At 38.6% G+C, this 19,835-nt stretch overlaps 1 protein-coding gene across 2 annotated transcripts in view; it reads left to right on the top strand.

Annotated features, from left to right (window-relative positions):
• cmip (c-Maf inducing protein) overlaps positions 1 to 19,835 on the top strand; it is a 124,002-nt gene that overhangs the window by 70,521 nt on the left and 33,646 nt on the right. For both annotated transcript variants that reach the window (XM_004913537.4, XM_002938136.4), the window contains exons 4-7: positions 7,589 to 7,750; positions 8,907 to 8,948; positions 14,338 to 14,400; positions 14,791 to 14,871. In XM_004913537.4, coding sequence (XP_004913594.1) covers positions 7,589 to 7,750; positions 8,907 to 8,948; positions 14,338 to 14,400; positions 14,791 to 14,871 — 348 coding nt within the window. The remainder of the gene's footprint in view (positions 1 to 7,588; positions 7,751 to 8,906; positions 8,949 to 14,337; positions 14,401 to 14,790; positions 14,872 to 19,835) is intronic.

Below are 19,835 nucleotides of genomic sequence, written 5' to 3'. Positions count from 1 at the left end.
AAACTCCATGTTTTAAACAACAGCTGCACTCTAAAATGTTGCTGCTGAATTGTGTTAGGTACAGGGGAATAAGTTTGCTGGTATAGTTTTATGGTATTTGTGTGTAGGGGCTACAATACAAACTTGGCGATTTCTTCCTGCTGCTGCATTGCCTGAAGTTCTCCATTAGTGGCTGGTTAAGATGGCCACATCTCTAATGATGTCAGGACATGCTTGTAAGCACCTAAGCAACGCCTACAGTAGCAGCCAGGAAAGAAATTATAACAAACATTGACACTGATTAGGAAAATTGTTAAAGCAGGACTTAGGGCTGTGGCACACGGGGGAGATTAGTCGCCCACGACAAATTTGCCTTGTCACAGGCGACTAATCTCCCCAAAATGCCATCCCACTGGCGAAAATGTAAATCAGCGGTGGGATGGCATAAGGCGGCACCGCGATTTCCCGAATCTTGGCGTTGCGTATGCCATCCCACCGCCGATTTACATTTTCGCCAGTGGGATGGCATTTCGGGGAGATTAGTCGTCTTCGACAAGGGAGATTTGTCACGGGTGACTTATCTCCCCGTGTATCACAGCCCTAAGGGTGAAGACACACTGAGCTCATAGTAGCAGCTACTTTTGCACGGCTACTAAATGCCAGAAAATATCCTGCCATAGACAATACTGAGAGCTGCCTCTGCTAAAATGCACGTAGAAACAATTATCAGTAAATGATCAGCATTGTCTATTTTAGTAGCCACATGAAGTAGCTGCTACTAGTAGCTCCATGTGTCTTAACCCAAAATATTTATTTTAAATACTTAATGCATATATCCCAATCTTTGGCCATATGTGGCCCTTCAAGGGTTTTATGTGGTCTGTTGATATAGCATTAAAAGAGTCACTATACTCCTGAGTTCTATGAATAGGATAAGTTCTGAACTTATGATTTGGGCCATGTCAGACAAAGTGCTTTCTCTGCCTGCTTTATCTACCAGGGAAGAAGAAGCTGACAGGCACAGTGCCAGCCTGTAAGTGTACAGACAATGCAAGAAAAAGCATATTTTCTGTGTATAATTCCACCCTGTCTGTGCACTAACAAGCCAATTCTATGTTAGTCAGAGCACAGTGTTGTCAGGGCGGAAGCGGATCACTGTTTTCTTCCCTAGCTTAGATACGCCAACTGAGAAAATGTCTTGTCTGACATGGCGCTCTGCATTTTGTTTTAATTTAGAAAAATCTGGGGAGGAGGAGAAGGCGGTTAATTAGATTAACAGTACACAGATAAATCCACTGCATAATGTACGATTCCTATCTATAAAGGCAAGGGCACACATGGCGTATCAAATGCTTCTCTACACTTGCAGTTTTTCATCAGATGGAGCGAAGTGGATCCAGTGTAATCAGGTTCCTGTAGCTGCACCGACAGACACAGCTTCGGTGTGAGTGCAGCTACATCGAGAGGAGCACTAAGGAGTTCAGCCTTAAAAAATGCCTGCTTACAAATTTTTGGGCCAACCTTCACCCTGTGTAGCTGCATTCAGGCCGAAGCTGTGCCTGTCAGTGCAGCTATAGGAATTAGTAGTCATCTGTTCTCAGCCTGCATCCTCCACAATTCCCTGCACACAGGATGTCAATAAGGAAAGAAACATCACATTGCAATGCATTGTGGGTTATGTGGAGAAGTTGTTTTAGGCCCTTCTCCTTTCCCTCTTCAATGTTTTTGGCCCTCCTTCCTTGCCAGGATTTCAAATGATGCAGAAAGAGAAGGACTGTTTTGCAGCTGGATTTCAGTGTATTAAAAAGGTATTCATTTATACTTTTTGAAGGAACATATAACGGTGATATATTGGGGCATACCTCCCAACTGTCCCGATTTTAGTGGGACAGTCCCTATTTTGACCGTTCAACGCACAGTCCCGGATTCTTACTGAAAAGTCCTTCATTTCCCTTTGATCTCCTGCACTGAAGCTAAAAAGATACAAATTTATTTAAAAGTAGCTTTTGGCAGAGAGAGAGCCCAGAAATCTTAACAAGCGTCACCTGCACTTAGAAACATTGTTTCTCGCTTTTAGGCTAATGCCACACGAGGCGTAGGGCTGAAATTTTTGGCAAGCGGATAAATGCTTGCCGAAAATTCAGCCCTACGCCTCCTACTTGTGCCTGCACCCGAATGAATGGGATACGCTCGGGTGCAGGCACATGTAGCCGATATACGCATGAAAACGCGAGACTTTGCATTCTCTCGCGTTTTCATGCGTATGTCGGCTACATGTGCCTGCACCCGAGCGTATCTTATTCATTCGGGTGCAGGCACAAGTAGCAGGCGTAGGGCTGAATTTTCGGCAAGCGTTTTTCCGCTTGCCGAAAAAATCAGCCCTACGCCATGTGTGCCATCAGCCTTAATTAAATCAGTGGGCTTTTGGTAGAGAGCCCAGAAAGGTAGAAATCTGAGCTGAGACTTACAGCTTAAAGGGCAATTTCACCTTTTTCAGCAAAACTGTAATAACACATAAGACAGGACCCCAAAACCCCCAGAAATGTGTTCAAACTTTAAATGACCTGCCAAATGTAGTCAAATGGGAGTGGTATTTAGGGGGTGTGGTTGCAAAAAATGGGTGCTGTGTGCCGCATTTTTTTTTGTCCCTCTTTCTGTTTTTAAAACTTTGGGAGGTATTTTTTAGATGTTTCTGTGTTGTGTGGGGCTTTTTAACAAATTTTGGTATGGAAGCTGGAGTCCTCCTTTAATTTATGCTTTGAACTCACACTATTAGGGATTTTACCTGATCAATTTGGCATCACTTTAGAAACTGGGCAAGTGATACAGTTGCTGTTGTAAATCCCAGTTTTTACCCAGTACATGTATTCTGTATGTACTGCAGTATTCTTGCAGCATAGCAACAAACACTGTACACATTTCATTAAATTACCTCTCCCACTCTCCCTGGAATATCTGTGTGCATACGTGCATAAAATCAGGGCAGCACTAAGCCCTTGTACTCTTCTTGTCCTTTTGTTTAGAGCGAGGGGCAAATGTTCTGACTGATTATCTTTCCCTAGTGAAGGCCAACTGGTAAACTGTCCCCTGCCAAAATACTTAGTGATGCATATCAAATAGCTGCTCTAACAAACTCATTCACTGAAGCTTTTGGACTGCTTCTCATCAGTAAATATTAATTATGCCATATTTCTAAAGAATACAAGAGGCCACAGCATTATCAGTAGTTGGAGATTTGAATAGTAACAGGATACTATATAATGAACTTGCTAGGGCAGGACTGCATGAATACCGAAAATGAACAAAAAAGCTTTCAAGAAATGCGTTCTTTTACACATGACTTGTGTGTCAGCAAATACACTTCGGCCAGTGACGCTTGCAAAGCCATTTTAATCAACACATTTCTTTGACACAAGCCAAGGAATTGTGAGCAATTTTTAAGACTAGCACATTCCTCTCCTAATAAGTAATAGAACACTATTGTCCCCTGGAGTTATTTGCCTAAAGATTGGTGATTAACAGATGCCTTAAGATAGTGAATTTCTATAAGGGCTCTGGCACACGGGGAGATTAGTCGCAGGCGACTAATCTCCCCGTGTGCCAGAGCCCTAAGCAGTACAGGATTTTCCATTGTTTAGGAATCCCTGGGTTGCTAGGATATTTATTATATTTACCAACACCAGCCTGGTGCCACAATGAACACAAATAATCAGTAACAATAGTATGTGTTATTAATGTAAAATACTATCAGTACAATGAAAATGCACAAACCCACAGACGTTTAAGTACCAGAAACCATAATCCTAGCTTGAGCCCCTTTCATTTAGTTTATGTGGTTATGAGTGTGGTTGTTTACACTTGAAATCCACATTTACTATTTTTTTGTGAAATATTGATTTTGCACGATAATCCTATTTTCTACAGTAACCCCCTTCTTGACTGGGCTGCCAGCTTTCACTCTTTGCAGGCCTACAGCACATGCATTGCGACAGAGAATGTTGCACAAGTGATGGCACTCCCATGTAGAACCATTATTTAATGTGGTAAATAAGCTTCTCTGTGTGGTGTCACTCTGCTCTTTTAAGACTGGGTGTGGACTGAGAAGAGCAAACATAAAGCATTATCAAAAATGCTAATGTGTATTATGTGTCAGTATTGGGCCATTGCTTGAATAACCAGGGCCAAACTGCATTGTATCTTGAAAAATTGAAATGTTCATATTGGTTACATGTAAATACATTATATACCTGGAAAAAACCTTTTGGCAATTTGGTATGGGGAAATAGCAAAATGTAAATGTGTAGTACTGTTACTCTCAGCAATCGGCTACTGCCACACTATAACCAGGAAGTGTGGGGCCAGTGGCCAAGATCTCTGGAACCAAAAGGGAAGGGGCATAGTATAAAGAAAAGGGGCCTAGGTATAACATACTGTAAATGTGTAGCAATGCAGTATGTCACAAATGAATGTTACACAATTCTGCCAGACACTGCCCCAAAGGTAGAAATTTTAGTCCTAAGAAATCTTGGTGCCTTTTCCCGCAGGCATTAATTGGGTAATATATACACCGGTTGTTGCCTGGAGCACAGACATATCTACAAAGGCTGCAGCATTCTGTAGGACATTGACGTAAGTAAGTCAATGTCATCTAAGCCTGCATCTTCAATTACATTGTAATTTGTCTGGAGGCAGATTTTTGTTGCACCTGCATAGGTTTTTAGTTTTGAACAATGTTAAATGCAGTTACAGGTTACATCATGATCTCATGACAAAGTTTGGTTCTCTTCATACCCATGCTCTCTCTTGAACTGATGTTCTTGTTGCATAATTTATAGCATTAGCATTTATATGAAATATATGGCACATGTTAATTGATAATTTATGTACAGGTATAGGATTTATTCTACTAAATCCTGCAATCAACACAAACAATAGGAAAAGAGGAAAGTATGTTATTTTGTCAGCGATCATCGGCACATTATTCTGTGTGTGCTTATAAACAAGGGCAACATGGTATCTTTTAGCTCTGATAACTGTTAGATTATACTAATAAGATTGTTGGCACAGTTGTTAGAATACAAATTGAAGCAATAAAATGATGACTTTCTGTGTGTATTTGCATAAATGCATCCCATAAAATTAAGGGCCAAATGTATAAAATATCAAATTGGGTAATCCTGGGGGATTCCCATTATATTTTTTGAGTTAAACATTTTTTGCACACATTCAGGAAAGTGTTAACTCAAAAAATATAATGATATAATTGATGTCTCAAAGCAGTACAAAAAACAGACACATTAATCTGCTTTGATAACTGTGGCAATTCGTTTTGCATTTTTTGCACACAATCAGGAAAGTGTTAACGAATTGCCACAGTTATCAAAGCAGATTAATGTGTCTGTTTTTTGTACTGCTTTGAGACATCAAACTGCATTCTGTCCATTCCCTTATGCTTAGTGCCACCATTTTTAAATATATATGAAAACTACAGGAGAGAAATCCCCACTCACAGGATTTAAGAATCCAACAGGTCATTTTTTTGAGAACAAAACCTTAAGTCTCTGTCTAAGGCACCAGTGGCTCGTGAGCAACATGTTTTCCACCAACCCCTTGGATGTTGCTCTCAGTTCCCCCATAGCAGGTAGTTATTTTTGAATTCCTGACTTGGTGGCAAATAAAGCTCCTGTAAGTGTGCATAGAGGCTACCTAATAGCCAATCTTAGCCCTTATTTGGCACCTCCATAAACTGTTATGATGCTTGTGTTACTCTCCAAGTCTTTTTACATTTGGCTGTGGCTCACAAGTAAGAAAGGTCGGGAATCCCTGGTCTAAGGCTAGGAACCCAGCAGAAACAAAGGTTTTGTACTCAAACAAATTACCTGTTGGATTCATAAGCCCTATGAGTGCAGATTTCTTCTGTGCATGTTTGAATACAAAATGTACTGCACCCAGGCAAGTTTTCACCGTAATACATGAGTGTCAACTTAAATATTGACTTTTGTATATATATATACAGTTGCAAGAAAAAGTAGTGAACCCTTTGGAATTATATGGATTTCTGCACAAATTGGTCATAAAATGTGATCTGATCTTCATCTACGTCACAACAATAGACAATCACAGTCTGCTTAAACTAATACCACACAAATAATTAAATGTTTCTGATCAATGTTCAATAAAAACATGGACACAATTATTGAAATTAATATTCACAAGATAATGACTTTAGGACCAGCAGTTCCTATGTAATGTAATTCTTTATGCATTGTACAGACAGACTTTGGATTTGTATTGACTTCTGCACAATGTGTAAAGAAGAATCGCATTATTTAGGGAGTGCTGGTCTTTATATATATATATATATATATAGATATATATATATATATAGATATATATATATATATATAGATATATATAAATACATATATACACAGATATCAGATCCCTTATCTGGAAACCCATTATCCAGAAAGCTGGATAATGGGTCCTATACCTGTGTGTGTGTGTGTGTATGTATATATATATATATATATACTGATACTGATATTTTTGGCAAGCGGAAAACGCTTGGCGAAAATACAGCCCTACGCCTGCTACTTGTGCCTGCACCCGAATGAATGAGATACGCTCGGGTGCAGGCACATGTAGCCTATATACGCATGAAAACGCAAGATAATGCAAAGTCTCGTGTTTTTATGCGTATATCAGCTACATGTGCCTGCACCCGAGCGTATCTCATTCATTCGGGTGCAGGCACAAATAGCAGGCGTAGGGCTGTATTTTCGCCAAGCGCTTTTCCGCTTGCCAAAAATATCAGCCCTACGCCACGTCTGGCATCAGCCTTAAACTCACCTGGGGCAAGTAACAGGTGTGGGCAATATAAAAATCACACCTGAAAGCATATAAAAAGGAGAGAAGTTCACTTAGTCTTTGCATTGTGTGTCTGTGTGTGCCACACTAAGCATGGACAACAGAAAGAGGAGAAAAGAACTGTCTGAGGACTTGAGAACCAGAATTGTGGAAAAATTTCAACAATCTCAAGGTTACAAGTCCATCTCCAAGTCCAACCCATGGCACTGTAGCTAATCTTCCTGGGCATGGGCGGAAGAGAAAAATTGATGAAAGGTTGCAACGCAGGATAGTCCGGATGCTGGAAAAGTGAGACCTGGAGCAGTTTGCAAAGGAAGAGTGGTCCAAAATTCCCGGTGAGAGGTGTAAGAAGCTTATTGATGGTTATAGGAAGCGACTGATTTCAGTTATTTTTTCCAAAGGGTGTGCAACCAAATATTAAGTTAAGGGTGCCAATAATTTTGTCCAGCCCATTTTTGGAGTTTTGTGTGACATTATGTCCAATTTGCTTTTTTTCCTCCCTTTTTTGTTCTGTTCCAATACACACAAAGGGAATAAACATGTGTATAGCAAAACATGTGTTACTGCAATACATTTCTGTGAGAAATACTTGATTTTCTGGAAAAATTTCTGGGGTGCCAACAATTTTGGCCATGACTGTATATATGTAAAAAAAAAATGTAATGCATTGCTTAGATTTCTGAATACCTTTAAGGAACACATTGATATGGAATGTTAAATGAAAATTCTTGTCTTTCAGAAAAAGATTTATAAGTACAAAAAAGTGCTGAGCAACCCAAATCGCTGGGAAGTGGTGCTAAAAGAGATAAGGACACTGGTGGATATGGCACTTAGCTCGCCACTTCAGGATGACTCTATTCATCAGGCTCCACTAGAAATTATCTCTAAATTACTCTCAGAGGTGAGCAACATTTTCTTTTTGGATTGGGTGACAGTTAACACTAGTGATGCTAATAACTTGCAAAGCTCCTTTGAAGGCCAGGCCCAGACTAGTGAGCTGTAGATTTTGGAAAATGCTGGATGGGTTGCTAAAGATAAACATCTACATCTACTATTGTGGAGGATTATTTAGGCATCTGTATACCTGACATTCCCGACCTATTTTGATTTTCAGTCTGGACCTGTGTAGAACTTTCAGGATCTTTTAGAGAAGAAGGAAAGTCATTTTAGCATTCTACTGCCAATAGAGTCACCACATTAGTGCCACCTAGAATGCTATATTCTGCAGAAAGCATTACCATACCTGAGTAAACAGCCCTAGAAGCTTTCTGTCTTAAGATTGCAGCTGCCATTTTAGCTTGGTCATAGCTTCCTGCTCGCAGCTTAGCCATTATAGCTCAGATCACACATTCCTGTGGGTGGGTGGAGTGAGTTTTATGAATTCTTATGGGAGGGGGGAGTAGGGGAGGGGAGAGAGGACAGAACTGCAGACTCTGACCCCTGGAATGAAGGATTTTTCTGAGAGAGGAAGTCAGATACCCTAAGAACATATTTACAAAAAAGGAGACAAAAAAATCCAGTGTTTCTTTTGATAAAGAACTCAGTGCAGCTTTCTGTGAGTGATTATGGATGTATTTACACAGACCTTTTTAATAAAGCTTACTTAGTTTTTACCTTTCCTTCTCCTTTTTAAGCTAAAAGTTGTAATGCAAAAGTGATCAAAATTAGTATTCTTTAAATGGAATGAGTTTGGATGTGAATATGTCTTATTCTGACTTGTCACAGTAAAGTTTACACTAATGGTTTTGTTCAAACTATTCCGTCAGGTCCAATTGGACCATTGTATGCTGCACCTTTAGTCCAAACATATTAGCTGGACAAAAATTGGCATCCTCATCTCTGAGCCTGTGATCCAAATTACTCATACCACTAATCTGTTTAAAACACAGACATGTTTTATGTGTATGTTGCATATCATCAGAAGATGGTGTAGACCATATAACTGTAAAGCAAAGCTGATGTTAGTGCAATTTGGATGTTTTTTTGTTTATTAATGTTTGAGTTTTGTTGTTATGTTTGAAATATTGGAGATAACAAGTTATGATTTATTCTTGCAGAATATTAATCTAACCACTCAGGAGCATGAAAGCATTATCGTGGTAAGTGAAAGCCACTGATATTACCATAATAGCCCTTTCATTCTGCTGATATATAGCTTGGTTGCTAATAAATTGCAAATGTGTTATACTCTTTTTAAATATTTATTGGTTCTGATTTAGGCTCAGCTCAGACTAGTGAAAGTGCCAGTCTTACTTAAAACAAAGATAACATGAGGTTATATGTACAGATGCATACTGTGTAAAAGACTTTATTTTATAGGGCTGATTTATGGATATACAGTGGAGGAAATAATTATTTGACCCCTCACTGATTTTGTAAGTTTGTCCAATGACAAAGAAATGAAAAGTCTCAGAACAGTATCATTTCAATGGTAGGTTTATTTTAACAGTGGCAGATAGCACATCAAAAGGAAAATCGAAAAAATAACTTTAAATAAAAGATAGCAACTGATTTGCATTTCATTGAGTGAAATAAGTTTTTGAACCCCTACCAACCATTAAGAGTTCTGGCTCGCACAGAGTGGTTAGACACTTCTACTCAATTAGTCAACCTTATTAAGGACACCTGTCTTAACTAGTCACCTGTATAAAAGACACCTGTCCACAGAATCAATCAATCAAGCAGACTCCAACCTCTCCAACATGGGAAAGACCAAAGAGCTGTCCAAGGATGTCAGAGACAAAATTGTAGACCTGCACAAGGCTGGAATGGGCTACAAAACCATTAGCAAGAAGCTGGGAGAGAAGGTGACAACTGTTGGTGCGATTGTTCGAAAATGGAAGGAGCACAAAATGACCATCAATCGACCTCGCTCTGGGGCTCCACGCAAGATCTCACCTCGTGGGGTGTCAATGATTCTGAGAAAGGTGAAAAAGCATCCTAGAACTACACGGGAGGAGTTAGTTAATGACCTCAAACTAGCAGGGACCACAGTCACCAAGAAAACCATTGGAAACACATTACACCGCAATGGATTAAAATCCTGCAGGGCTCGCAAGGTCCCCCTGCTCAAGAAGGCACATGTGCAGGCCCGTCTGAAGTTTGCCAATGAACACCTGAATGATTCTGTGAGTGACTGGGAGAAGGTGCTGTGGTCTGATGAGACCAAAATAGCTCTTTGGCATTAACTCAACTCGCTGTGTTTGGAGGAAGAAAAATGCTGCCTATGACCCCCAAAACACCGTCCCCACCGTCAAGCATGGGGGTGGAAACATTTTGCTTCGGGGGTGTTTTTCTGCTAAGGGCACAGGACAACTTATTCGCATTAACGGGAAAATGGACGGAGCCATGTATCGTGAAATCCTGAACGACAACCTCCTTCTCTCTGCCAGGAAACTGAAAATGGGTCGTGGATGGGTGTTCCAGCACGACAATGACCCAAAACATACAGCAAAGGCAACAAAGGAGTGGCTCAAGAAGAAGCACATAAAGGTCATGGAGTGGCCTAGTCAGTCTCCGGACCTTAATCCAATAGAAAACCTATGGAGGGAGCTCAAGCTCAGAGTTGCACAGAGACAGCCTCGAAACCTTAGGGATTTAGAGATGATCTGCAAAGAGGAGTGGACCAACATTCCTCCTAAAATGTTCGCAAACTTGGTCATCAATTACAAGAAACGTTTGACCTCTGTGCTTGCAAACAAGGGTTTTTCCACTAAGTATTAAGTCTTTTTTTGTTAGAGGGTTCAAAAACTTATTTCACTCAATGAAATGCAAATCAGTTGCTATCTTTTATTTAAAGTTATTTTTTCGATTTTCCTTTTGATGTGCTATCTGCCACTGTTAAAATAAACCTACCATTGAAATGATACTGTTCTGAGACTTTTCATTTCTTTGTCATTGGACAAACTTACAAAATCAGTGAGGGGTCAAATAATTATTTCCTCCACTGTATGTGTTAAGTTGCACCAGTGCAGTTAAACAGCCACCAGTTAGATGTTTGCTTAGTACACTGTTCAAAGCTCATGCAGTAGGCAGTGAGAAATTGAAAGTAAATTTGCTGCTTTTTTCAGTATAAAAAATGATGCCAATTCAGGAAGATACACTGTAAGGCTTGTTTACAAAACTACTGCAAGTATTGATGAATGAGATTCTCAAGTTAACACTAGATTCTTTAAAGGAGAAGGAAAGCCTAAGTCACTTGGGGGTGCAAAAATGTTAGGCACCCCAATTGACTTTAATTACTTACCTTGTATCCTGGGCTGGGGCCCATGTTAAGACCGAACAGCACCAACCCGGGGTAGCTGCGAGCACTTCATTCTCCCGTGTTGGCACACTGCGTATGCGCAGTAGAGTGAAAAGCCGAACTTTAACAACAAAGTCAGCTTTTCACTCTACTGTGCATGCGCCAGCCCAGGGATTTCACCGCAGAAGAAACGCGGAAGAAGGAAGCACTCGCTACAGGTACCCCGGGCTGGTGCAGTTTTCTGACTGGTGCAGCCCAGGGTACAAGGTAGGCGATTAAAGTCACTTGGGGGTGCCTAACATTTTGGCACCCCCAAGTGACTTAGCCTTTCCTTCTCCTTTAAATTGTTATTAAACCCCAATCTTCTCTAGTAATTAGGCAACATTCTCCTCTTAAAAAGGCCCTGCAACTGCTCTTCCTTTGTCATATCGAGACATAGTGAGTCTAATGCAAAGTTTCCTTTCTTTAATGTTAAGTTGATTAGCCTGCCAAAGGATCTCACGTGCCCTGTGCAAAAACAATTCATCAGCCCCTTCTTATTTTCACCATAGTCCTATATGATGCCTAAATTACATTTAGCACTGTCAGTATTGTAAGAGTGGGCCTTTAATGTCAGGCTCTCTTAGGCTCAGTTTGTCACTGCATAAGAGGGTTGTAATGTAACCTTTACACCTTAAGAGGCAAACAAGAATAAGAAGGGAAACCTACTTCCTGATGAGGTATATCTGCTTTGCACTTTTATACGTATCTTTGATTCAGTGAAACCTTAATTTTTTTGCCTCTCTCAGCAAAATGTAATTCATTTATATTTGCCCCATAAATGGGGTAGCTTGGCTATTCACTTAAATCTGCAAACTCACTTCTCATTACAGTATACAAAGGCTATAGGAATTTATGATGAAATCATGTGTTCGGTTTTCCCATCAAGCTCTAAAGCATTTGTTTCAAGTTTGTCCAATGGAATGTGTTAGATGTTCCTGGGTCGATATTGGCACAAGAAAAAAGATAAAGCACATTAATGAAATGCAAATGCTGGTATGCAAGTAAATGTGGTGTTGTTTGCTCAGATATACATAAATACACAATTATATGGAAGTTCACTTGTACAGTCACCAATTAAAAAAAACGGCATCACAAAATAATGCAACATAGAGAATTTAAAATTAGGCAAAGGAGTTGGCAGAAAAATATTGTTTTTGGACTATGGCCCTTGTCAATGAGAAACTTAATGTTTCATGTTCCCTAAGGTTTATAGCATACAGTCTGTAAAGAACAATTCAGTTTTGTTCTAATGAGGGTGTAAAGGGGGAAATAAATTGGTTTTATGACCTGGAAAAAAATTCAGTAAATTGAAGGGCTCATGTACAGCGGCAAGTGCAGTCCCCAAACTTCCCCTGCAGTCGGTTGTGTTACTTAATGGTACTTGCATCAAAATGTGCTCCTTGTTAATTATAACACGCAATTATCCCATATCAAGGGTACATTTTTTTAAAAAAATGATTTTACAGTTTAACTACTTTGTGTTTCCATGCTTGATTTATTAGTATATGTGTTCAGTATATTCAGTTAAATGTTTTTTCTGCAGCTTAAAGGGGTCATTCACCATTAAGCTAACTTGTAGTATGTTATACAATGGCCAGCTTTCAAAAGGAGGTCACTGATCCCAAAATCCAAAAAATGATTACTCTTTGAGGCAACAATTCTGTTGTTATTGTTACTTTTTAGTACTTATCTTTGTGTTCAGACCAACTCCTATTCATTTTTCAGTTTTACATTTTAACCACTGCCTGGTTGCTAGGGTAATTTGGACCCTAGCAAAATATAGCTGCTAAAATTCCAAACTGGAGAGTTGCTAAGTAAAAAGCTAAATAATAAACTACAAATAATAAAAAATGAAAAACAATTGCAAATTGGTTCAAAATAGCACTCAACATACTAAACATTAATTTAAAGGTAAAACCCCCCTCTAATCATGCTCTTAAAAAATAAACCATATCCATATCTTTTGTGAATTATTATTGTCACCGCCTGACATTTTAGCACTTCAAACATTTAAAGTTCTACAGTTACATTTTAAAGCAAAATATTGAGAATGCTTATTCATTCTTTGTGCAGCTTCACAATTCCAGAATGTATTGCTTCTTCTAGCCGTCTAATAGCATGATCATGAAACCAGTAGACAGAGCAACAACCTCCCTTCATATTTACACAAGCACATTTGGTTGCTGGGATATGAAATCGTGACCTGAGCTTTCTAAAACTTTGACAGTTGTTTAAAAGAAATAAGGGAAAAGTAATTATTATTGCTTGTAAAAGAATAGTCTGTTGGGGCTCTGGCACTAATTGAAAAAATAGCCGAGCTCTGCAAACATACAAAAACAATGTAGCTATGATAGGCTGGAACCACCCTTCAAACCAGGGAGAACTAGACTCGGCTTCAATTTCAGTTTTTTCATTTTATTTAACACAAAGGTGTAATTGTGGTATTGTGTACGTCAGCTCCCAAACTAGCGGCCACTAGTGGTAAGATTTTGGTTGAATGTTAATTAGCTTATGTTTTTACTCATGAAAATGATATGCCATATTTATATATAGCCTTTTAATGGATTCAGGATTTTTAATTTGGCTAAATACCAAATTTCCCACAAAAGATTTGGCCAATGCCCTTTCCCCTCTCTTTTTTCTGTATCCCATTTCTTCTGAAAAAACAAAAATAAAGAATATATATAAAAAAAAAAAAAAAGATTTCGCCAAATGCTGAACTGAATTCAAACCCTAGTTGGATATTTAAATTTGAAGTTTTTGGACGGATTAGTATCCTTTAGAAAATTTTGGGATTTGAACGGATCCTGGATTTTAGTTCTTCTGTACTGTGTATAATCAAAGGCGGTGGGAGTCTGAACAAATATGGACTCACCAATGAGATTACACTAAAAGTTCACTGGTACAATTTATTGTGGGTCTTTTTCAGGGAACTGTGACTTTTTAGACATTTTGGATTAAATCCCCTTGGTGAGTCCACATTCCACTGTCTTAAATTTTATAAGATACTTGATCGCATTATTTACATAGTAACTCAAAAATTACTAACTGGAGAGTTGAAAGTGAAAACATTTCACATTATGTCTATATAATAGGTAATAGGACAGTGTAGACTTTTGACATGATTAGCAATAGTGACTGAAATCCCAGATGCTGTAAGTTTATTGTTTCTGTTATTGGAGTTATATGTTTTGTATTTTTAGGCAATTGCTCCTCTTCTTGAAAACAACCACCCTCCCCCTGACCTGTGTGAATTCTTCTGCAAGGTAAAATTGATTTTATTCAGGATTTCAGACTGTTTTGGGGTTTTTTTTACTGACAGGGAACTCTATTAATTAAAAAAAAAAAAAAATGCTTTTTGTATATTGAAATAGTTTTGTCTTTTTTCTATTGGCCTGCTATTTCATAATAACATAATTCTTGGTAAAATAAAAATGTTGCTGCTATTCAGCTAATGAGTATTAACACTGACATTAAATGACTAAAATTAAGTAAAAATTGGTTATTGTTTAGCCCTGCACCTGTTTTAGCACCTTTTTAGTGCCTGTGCTTTTATTACCATTTTACCAAAAATGTGTTAACTTGTGGGTGTTTTTTTGTTATATATCCATAAAATAAGAAAATAATAATATGTCATGCCTATTCTTTCATTTTAGCACTGTAGAGAACGCCCTCGTTCTATGGTGGTCATTGAGGTGTTTACCCCAGTCGTACAAAGAATTCTCAAACACAATATGGTTAGTCATTCTTTTTCCTTTTAAAATGGGTTTGGACTAGCTCAGGTTTATTGATGCTGTTCCAAGTGGAAGCAGGCGTCTGCTTCAGTATTGTTGCATTTGATATTAAACTTAAATATAGTCTTATCCTATCTTTCATTTTGTCCTTCATGAACATAACATAGATGATACAGATAATGTTTTTCTTTGTATCTGCTTGGTATTCCATCCCCCATTCCGATGGTCTTAGGAATAATTTTATGGTTGGGGGTCACCACAACATGAGGAACTATATTAAAGGGTCTTGGCATTAGGAAGGTTGAGAACCACTGCAGTATGCCCACCATAGTAGTATCAAGCTATATGCCCACTGTAGTAGTATCCAGCTAATTCAGTAGTTTGGCCCTAGGGTATATAGGCCATTGGACTGAGGATCACATCAAGGAGCCAATGCAGTCCCAGATTTGACTGGAAAATCAAAAACTGCTTGATTGAGATCTGCCCAATTTTAGGCCAGAAATTCGTCGGTGGTGCCCATACACTGGCAAATAAGTTGCCAAATCAGTCTGAAGGACTGAAGAATCAGCAGCTGAAATATGCCCATGTATGGCCACCTTTAGGTTACTGCCACGTGGGGCAGATTCTCGGCCTGCGGATAAACACAGGCAGAGAATCAGCCCCTAGGCTCCGAAAATCTTATTGATGTGCCTGCACATCAATAAGAGCGCCCAGTGAATGCGTTTATCTGCAGGCCAAGAATCTGCTCCACGTGGCAGTAGCCTTACTGCAAATAATGTAAATGTTTGTTTTCCAAGAGAACTTCATAGATATGCACCAAAGTGTCAATGTTATCTTCAGTGAAATGAAATATTCTATTATTAGATGTATGATATAAAAATGAAACATGAATCAGAGTATGTTCTCTTATTGGAAAAAAAATGGTAGAACCTTTATCTACCAACATCTATTTTCTGTTAGTACAGTTGTGTTTATTAATTTTACATTTTTCATGTCAAGTTTATGCAGCACAAATATAGCAGTCCTGCCAAGAAGGCCACGAATTTGGCTCTGGGCTGTTTCCTTAGATATGTAAACACTTTGCACAATTTATTTTTTGTTGTCAAAAATTATCCAAGTCTACAGATAAAATTCTACAGAATTTAGCCTGGGAAAATGGCAACAGAAATAGAATCATTCCAATGTGCATTTATTTTAAAAGGTGCTTACCTTATTGTGGTTGTGTAGAGAGGTTCTGTAGATATCCAGGGAGGCCCTGACTTGGCAATCTGTGGATTCTGGCACTATTCAGTCATTATTTATGGGGCTGGTAGGGGCTGTGTGTCTCAGTGTACCTGAAATGCCAGAGCCTATTTAGAATTCTACCTTTTATTTTTTAATAAATGTGTTAATGTTGATATACATTTCCTGCAGTTTTTCCCATTTTTCTGTTAGGTCAACATTCATTAAACTGATTTATTAAAGCAGATAGATGTGTCAATTTATCTAAATGTTTTAATCCCCAGTGCAAACAACATGCAGGGTTTAATAATCGGACAGTATTTTTCGACGTTGGAACAAATCATACCAGAGGTGCAAGATAAATTGTTGAATCTAATGTTTTACCAAGTAATAACTTTTCTTTGCACCAGTGAAAGGGTTAAATTGTCTCCTTAAAATTCTTTTCATGCTAAAATTGTCCCAAGTTGAGAAATTCTGCACCAAACAATCAGGACAAGCCCTCCGAAGTGCTATAATGCTCTTTCTGCATCATTTGAAATCCTGGCACAGGATTACAGACAGCATTAAGGAACTACATACCCCACAATGCATTGCACGGTGATGTTTCTTTCCTTATAGAAATATATGTGTGCAGGGAATTGTGGGATTTGGAGGATGCAGGCTGTTTCTGCATCATTTGAAATCCTGGCACAGGATTACAGACAAGATTAAGGAGCTACATACATACATGCATTGCATGGTGATGTTTCTTTCCTTACTAATGTTACATTTTTTTTGAGTTTTTTTGAGTTTCAAAGTAGTCAGCAGTAGTCATTTAAATCATGAAAAGGATTCATATTTTTTCAATTGATATATATTGCAAAGTTGCTGGAAATGATGTTTACTTTTCAAAAAGTAACACACAAGAGGCATAACAATAGCCAGGTGTGGCTACCCAAGTCTTTGTGGCTTAGTAGTGTTTGCAAGTGTGCACAAAAAAAACATTTTGGTTCAATCCCATTTGTTCATGTAAAATGGCACTTTGCCTTCTTGCGTAATGCCATCCTATATTTTGATGTGCACACTACAGACTTTTACAAGATAACTGCAGCCTTAGCTAAATGATTTACTCCCAGAATCCTCCAACAGCTGTTATTGGAATGTGTAGTTCAGGAACAGCAGGAGAGTTGCAGGTTCTAAATTCCTGGCCAAGAAATCTTGTTATAGTTCAGTTCCATGTTTGGAAAAGAGATGGGGGGCATTTGTTGATGGAGTTAGTGTAGAGATTTAAAGAAACAGTAAATGAGAGTAACAGATGCAAAATACTGTTCTTCATATCATCAAATTTTATCAACTTTAGTTTTTAATGTAAACTTATTACAGATACAGAAGCAGGTGTGAAAGGTGGAATTCCCTAGAGTTGTGGGGGCAGCCCTAATTGATCAATATTATTCAAATTAAATTACATTATTTATGTAAATACATATGTGTCCATCAACCTGGGTGTTGATGGACTACAAATAACTGCTTTACACCAACAGATGCAGGCTGTGGTTGTTGAGAGCTGTAACTCCAGCTACAACTGTAGGTTGCTCATCCCCTACAGTAGTGCATGACTATGTATTGGTAACCAGTGCTTTCTTTTTTGTGCAAGGTAAGAGGATAGCAAAGACACCTCTCTCTGCATGTTAATACATTTTTCATCTCTGGCCGTTAACCATAAGGCGTATGAATTAATAATTGTTTTCCTTATTTCAGGACACATGGGTTAGGGCAGATTACAAGAATGAGGAGAAAATCCAAATTAGCTAGTGAAACAAGATGATGATATTCATCAGCACGCACAATATGGAGTGCATTTCACAAACATCGGGCCCCAGATATTCTGTTGCCTATTAGAAACGTTTTTAAGTGAATTGTATCTCAGAAATGTCCATTGTACATAGTATTAAAAATTGAAGTTGCTACATGTATAATATATTTTTTTAAATGCATTCATTTGTACTATTTTAAAACTGTGCATACAATGTTTTCTGCACTTTGATCCCTGCCCCACCAAACTAAATGAGGTTTTAGGCCTCTCCTTTTGCAATAAGCTATGAAGCCAAGTCTTGTAAAAAGAGCAGCATGATACTTCACTTGTATTACTGGATAAGAGGCTGGCTGCTTTCACTGCTATTTCTCCAGTCACACAAGTAAATAAATTATTTATGTTCCTAAATCATATTATTCAAGCGTATCAAATGAGTTGCGAATATACAGAATCTCTTTTGCCATCTTGGATACTTTCCTCTTTTTGCTGGGGGAGGTTGGGAAACACCTGATTATTGTGTGTGTATTTTGATTATCCATTATCTGAAATGTTCCATGTAACAGATACATAGTTATTGTGTGCTTGTTATTAAGTACTCTCACCTTACAGGCATTTATATACAGTATTATTGTGAAATAAAAGCCCTACTAGGGCATTTATGTAGAACAGTAATGTATAAGTCATTGGTAAATTATTTTTTTTACTGGATTGATAGATCTACTGCCCTTCTATCAGATACTCTTGGCCTAAACAGAGAGTTTGAAATGTCCTAAAGGCAGTTTGTGTGTGGCAGGTAATCAAAGAGAAAACATCACCAAAAAATTTGCTGTCTGTCAGCTGGGATGCGTTAAACCTAACTCACTAGGGGCTGGCAGGCACAGGCAGGCTTAACTGCCTTGATGGATTTAGGTAGATAGTCAAGCAGGGGACCTTACCAACATGTTAGTAGTGACTCTCTGGGTGCTAACAGCCTGCCCATCTCCTTCAGTAAGCAAAATTTTCTGTATCTCTGGAGCAAGTTCCATGTGCCCAAGGGCCTTATATGAAGTTGTGCTAGTAATGCAAAGATGTCCCACTTCCAGTCTTTCAGCTAATGTGAAACTGCAACTTCCACTTCTCAGCTAGAGCAATTGGCTGCAGAAATGTGTTATTCAAGAAGAGGAGAGCAGAATGGGTTAAACAGGGACAATTATAAAGGAAAAGAGAACAGAATTGTCCATGTTGCCTACAGTTGTCCTTTTGGTCTATATTGTAACTTAGAGGTGAAGTAAATTAAAGCCTGGGCAGCATTAGTTGAGCTGAGCTTCTTTTAGCTTGCCTACATGAATACTTTTATGATCCCAAATGGAGAACAATGGGCTTTTATTTTAACAGTTTTTATCATTAATATGTTAGTAAGTTCAATTAGTACACTTTCCTGTTTTCTTCTAGTCTAGATCACTAGTGTGTATGTTAAATCAAAGATTGGAGCGGCGCAGAGCTGTGCATTGTATTGTAAAAGCATTCCGGCTAATGCCACATGGAGCGTATTCTCAATACCCACCAAAAAACGTGAGACTTTGCATTTTTGGTGGATTTTGGCTACATTTGCCTGCACCCAAGCGTATTCAATGCTTTCGGGTGCAGGCACAGGTAAGAGGATTTTCAAGCGTAGGAGCGTATTCTGTGCAAGCCAAAAAATATACCTGCTTTTGCCTGCACCCAAAAGCATTGATTACGCTCTGGAGCAGACACATGTAGACGATATCCGGCGAAAAAGTCTTGTTTTTTTTGGTGGAAATCGGTTACATATGCCCGCACCTGAGCGTATTCAATGCAATTGGGTGCAGGCACAGATAGGAGGATTTATAAGCGTACGTAGTGTATATTTCAGCTTGCCGAGAATACGCTACCTATGCTTGGTGTGGCATTAGCGTTATGTTTTGATAATTTCCAAAATTAAACTAGCTAAAGC

The sequence above is a fragment of the Xenopus tropicalis genome, chromosome 4, assembly GCF_000004195.4.
Source record: "Xenopus tropicalis strain Nigerian chromosome 4, UCB_Xtro_10.0, whole genome shotgun sequence".
In the NCBI taxonomy this organism is placed as follows: domain Eukaryota; kingdom Metazoa; phylum Chordata; class Amphibia; order Anura; family Pipidae; genus Xenopus; species Xenopus tropicalis.
Note: the sequence above shows the minus strand (reverse complement) of the source record. Positions and strands in the feature narration are given on the sequence as shown.